The following is a 3,964-nucleotide window of genomic DNA, read 5'->3' on the forward strand; positions in this document are numbered from 1 at the left end:
TTTTTTTTTTTTTTTTTTATTCTTCTCAGTTGCTTCTTATGTTGCTGCTGTGGAGTATTCACTCCAGTAAACAATTACAAGTTTGCCTTCAATTATTTGTTCACAAGTGTAGTACTGATATGTGACCACAAGGGTGCACTCTATCAACATTTTGCTGGCCAATCCAAACTATGTCTGCACATTTAGTGATATTGAATTTGACAGTTAAGCCAAAATGATTAAAAGTTCCTTTATGGGTTGACGAAATTCTCATTCTTTTTAAGAATAATAAACATTTGAGGGAACTGTGCATTGTCACCAAGCTGAACCTGAACTGTCATGGAAAGGGGACGTTTCATAGACACATGGCTTTCACAGGACACAGACAATGAGTCAGGAAATCTTTGGGTTATTTTACTTCATCAAGCAGATGAAGCTCAGCACTTGTACATTAAAGCTTCTTTTTAAACAGTCTCTTATCACAAAATTGCCATAAAAAACATCTCCCCCCAAACCTAAAAATCTCATTAACCAGAGTGTATAGCAACATAAGGGATTGAACCTCCACACAGTATTTCCTGTTCGTCCTGTAAGCAGAATGTGATGTGTTTCCTGCCAGGCGCTGAGATCCGCAGCGTGTGCACGGAGGCGGGCATGTTCGCCATCAGAGCTCGCAGGAAGATCGCCACAGAGAAGGATTTCCTGGAGGCCGTTAACAAGGTTATCAAGTCCTACGCCAAGTTCAGCGCCACCCCCAGATACATGACCTACAACTAAGAGTGTGAGAGAGTGTCCACTTTGGCTTTTTACTGTCAAGCGGAGTCAAAAAAAATATTGTCCTTTTTGTTGTCATTCTTGTTCACTTAAAAATAAAGTTTATTCCAGAGTTGAGTCTCAGTTCTTTAATGGTGTAAAATAACCACATGGTAACTTTAAAGGCATCCTGTGTCATACAATAACAGCATAACTAACACACAAAAAATAGAGCTCTTCTTATGCTAAAAATGTCCACTTACAGAATGTACAATACATTACACAACTCAAACAGCAGTGCAAATGTACTGTAACAACAAACATGACACTGCAAATTGACCAATGATAGTGCTTTTGCTGATTTGAATTCAAAATGTCAGTAATACAGTTTAAAACATACACTAATCAGGACACAACATCTCAGTAACCATCAACATTGGTACATCATGATAATAACTGGCAGGTTCTAGTCAGTTTCAACCACACATTAAAATCATTCTAACAAAACAGCAGCAACTTACAATAAAATCTACTCCCAAGAGAGCCGTAAGAACTACAAAAAGTGCAACTCTGTATCCTCTCTCTCGACCTCTCAGGTTGTTTAAAAGGAATAAGGGCTGTGGGAATGTCAGCTGGAAATCCTGAATTTCTAATGAGATAAAACCCTTTTTTTAAATCGCCTGTGTCTCACTGCTTTGGGCACTTTTAAGTTAACACAGCTGTCAGACTCTTGAGAGTGAAAACCATCCACCTGCGCTACAAACACTTGTCTATTCAATATGAGTGACTGTTCATCTCTACTGTGATAATGCAACGTCAGTGGAGACAAACTCATCCCTCCTAGAGTGGAGTGAGGGACTTCCCAAATCTGCTGTCCGAGTCAGGACCTCGCTACTGCAATTTGTCCTCGTCACAGGCGTCACCTCCTGTCAGGTGGTTTCATTGGTTGCAGTAGCTGACAGGCCCCGTCTGTTGGCAGCGCAGCACGGCATCATGGACGGTGGGGAACACCATCTCTGGAGTCATGATACCGGTGAAAAACTGTAGGGTGTCCAGTTCAGACAGCAGGCTTCCTGGTAGATCAAAGCAGTGCAGATATCAGTCAGACCACATGCAAACCGTGCTCTCATACTGCAGTATTTATCTGAAGCCATTTCTATTCTAGTCTTTGACGTTCAGTTGGCTGAAACTGTCTCAACTTGAAGCACAAGTGAAAGAAAAAGGTTTCCACGTCAGAGTATCCTTTTTAATCTGGGTAAAGCATAACTAAGCTCCTCTTGATTATACACAATTATGCAGGTTAGTCTGCGTTTTAAAGGGAAATGTATGTAAATATGGCCGGGGACACTTTGTACAATTCCACATTTAATAAGTTACAGCAGCAGTTAATTCAGTTATGCTTTAAACAAATTCAGAGAAAAGTCATCATGATTACTTACTGCTGCAGCCGGCCAGCACTACTTGCACGTCCACAGCTGCGTATTCTTTAATAACCTGCAGAGACACATGCTGACTCAGTCACTGAGGTCGAACCAGGATGCAACATACAAGCGTCTCTGTCAGCAGCTGTGCTTCCATCCGAATGCATCGCACATTTAATGTGATTTCATGTAGGTTATAGGTCATCAACAAGTTCATTCCAACAATCACAGGCACAGTCACATGAAACAAAATACATGGAAACTCAAAAAAAGTAATTATATACACACACACACACACACACACACACCATTGGGAATGAGGGTATTAACGTAGTCTATCCAATACATCCCCCTTTGGAGAAGGATTGTGACAAATCACAACACTGACCAACACAAAAACACAGGATGTCTGCTATGACATAATAAAATAAAGTGAGGAAGGCTCCATCAGATCTGTGTGCAGCGATCATGGATGTATTATAGAACCATGACAGTGATGAAGTGACTGAGTGGAAACAGCTCATCAGTCATGTGAGTTAAATGTTCCCTACATCAGAGCTTATTAGGAATTTTGCCTATTTATATAATAAAAATACATTAATGGAAACACAGCTACTGCGGCAGCAACGGAATGAAATGTAAGAGCACCAACATCTACGCATGTAGTGAACATGATATTAAAAATAGCTAAAATAAAAGAAAGAACCTGTTTGATGGCTTTTGCTCCCACGGAGTCGATGAAGTTGGCAGCCGTCCAGTCCAGGATGATGGAGTGAACAGTGCTGAGAGGTTCGAGGAAGACGGCCTCCTCTAAGTCGGACTCGCTGTGTCTGTCCCCTAACTGGCCGTTCTGCTCCCCCGCCATGTGGTTAATGGATAAAACCTCATGGGTCACTGACTGCTCCTTGTACTGGAACCCATCAGAGAAACCGATTTTTTACAAGGTGTTTCAGGGTGGTATGTGTAAGCTTTGGGTACATCTATCTAGCAACCAAGACTTGAAATGTCGAAATTCCTTTTACTGTTAATAAAAGTGAGCTAGGGCCTACGAGACCCTTTAAAACCCCCCATCAGCATGGGAAACAGGTTTTCAGTCCCTCCAGGATTACACAAGCCCCTACGTGACAGACACATATCAGCATGTTGCATATTTACACTGTCAACAAAGCGGACTGTGTAAGTACATAAGTACACAACAAGCAAGCAGGGGGAGAAGAAAGACTCACCTTAGCACAGATCCTCCGTGGAGAGTTGTGGCTGCCGTTTGCCTTCTTTTTCTGTTTCTGTATAGCTTTCCGGGCAGATTGTAAGAGCTCAGGGTTCACTCCCGTCTGTGAACACATCATTAATAATAGCCTGTCAGTGAAACAGTATTTAATGTCCTTTTCACCATCTCTGTTCTAACACTTTATTCTGTCTATGCCTATATGGTTAAAATGTTTTGAGACTGTTTTAAAACTTCCAGTTTAACACATTTCCAACTCAGTACCATGACTCATGGCTGCAAAGTAAATGCAATGTAAATGTTACTAATGATGATTTGTACAAACATCCACCCTTACAGAAAGGGAGTGATGCAATCATGCTTCAATCAAACTCAATCGAATTTCCTGCATGACTATTACCAACTGCTACTCTTCATGTCCAGCCTGACAGACTCCTTGAAACCGCAGAGGGATCAGTAACAAAAAGCTCCCTGAAACCAATGACCATCATCTGGCATCTTTAAATATCCAAATTGTTCTGTTAAATAGTTGATTATTGACAAATTGTCTTTTAAGCTAATGGTGTCACTCTGTCTTTTAACTTTT

The 3,964-nt window shown here is 41.1% G+C and overlaps 2 protein-coding genes across 2 annotated transcripts in view; one reads left to right on the top strand and one right to left on the bottom strand.

Annotated features, from left to right (window-relative positions):
- psmc2 (proteasome 26S subunit, ATPase 2) overlaps positions 1–865 on the top strand; it is a 4,646-nt gene extending 3,781 nt beyond the window's left edge. Inside the window, exon 12 of the mRNA XM_035674280.1 lies at positions 599–865. Coding sequence (XP_035530173.1) covers positions 599–756 — 158 coding nt within the window. The 3' untranslated portion in view covers positions 757–865. The remainder of the gene's footprint in view (positions 1–598) is intronic.
- Positions 452–3,964, bottom strand: part of slc26a5 (solute carrier family 26 member 5) — a 15,878-nt gene continuing 12,365 nt past the window's right edge. The window contains exons 15-18 of the mRNA XM_035674269.1: positions 3,380–3,484; positions 2,860–3,063; positions 2,172–2,226; positions 452–1,805 (exon numbers count right to left, since the gene is read on the bottom strand). Of these exons, the coding sequence (XP_035530162.1) occupies positions 1,672–1,805; positions 2,172–2,226; positions 2,860–3,063; positions 3,380–3,484 (498 nt within the window). The 3' untranslated portion in view covers positions 452–1,671. The remainder of the gene's footprint in view (positions 1,806–2,171; positions 2,227–2,859; positions 3,064–3,379; positions 3,485–3,964) is intronic.

The sequence above is a fragment of the Morone saxatilis genome, unplaced genomic scaffold, assembly GCF_004916995.1.
Source record: "Morone saxatilis isolate NCDOM2014 unplaced genomic scaffold, NCSU_SB_2.0 Contig10, whole genome shotgun sequence".
Classification (NCBI taxonomy): domain Eukaryota; kingdom Metazoa; phylum Chordata; class Actinopteri; family Moronidae; genus Morone; species Morone saxatilis.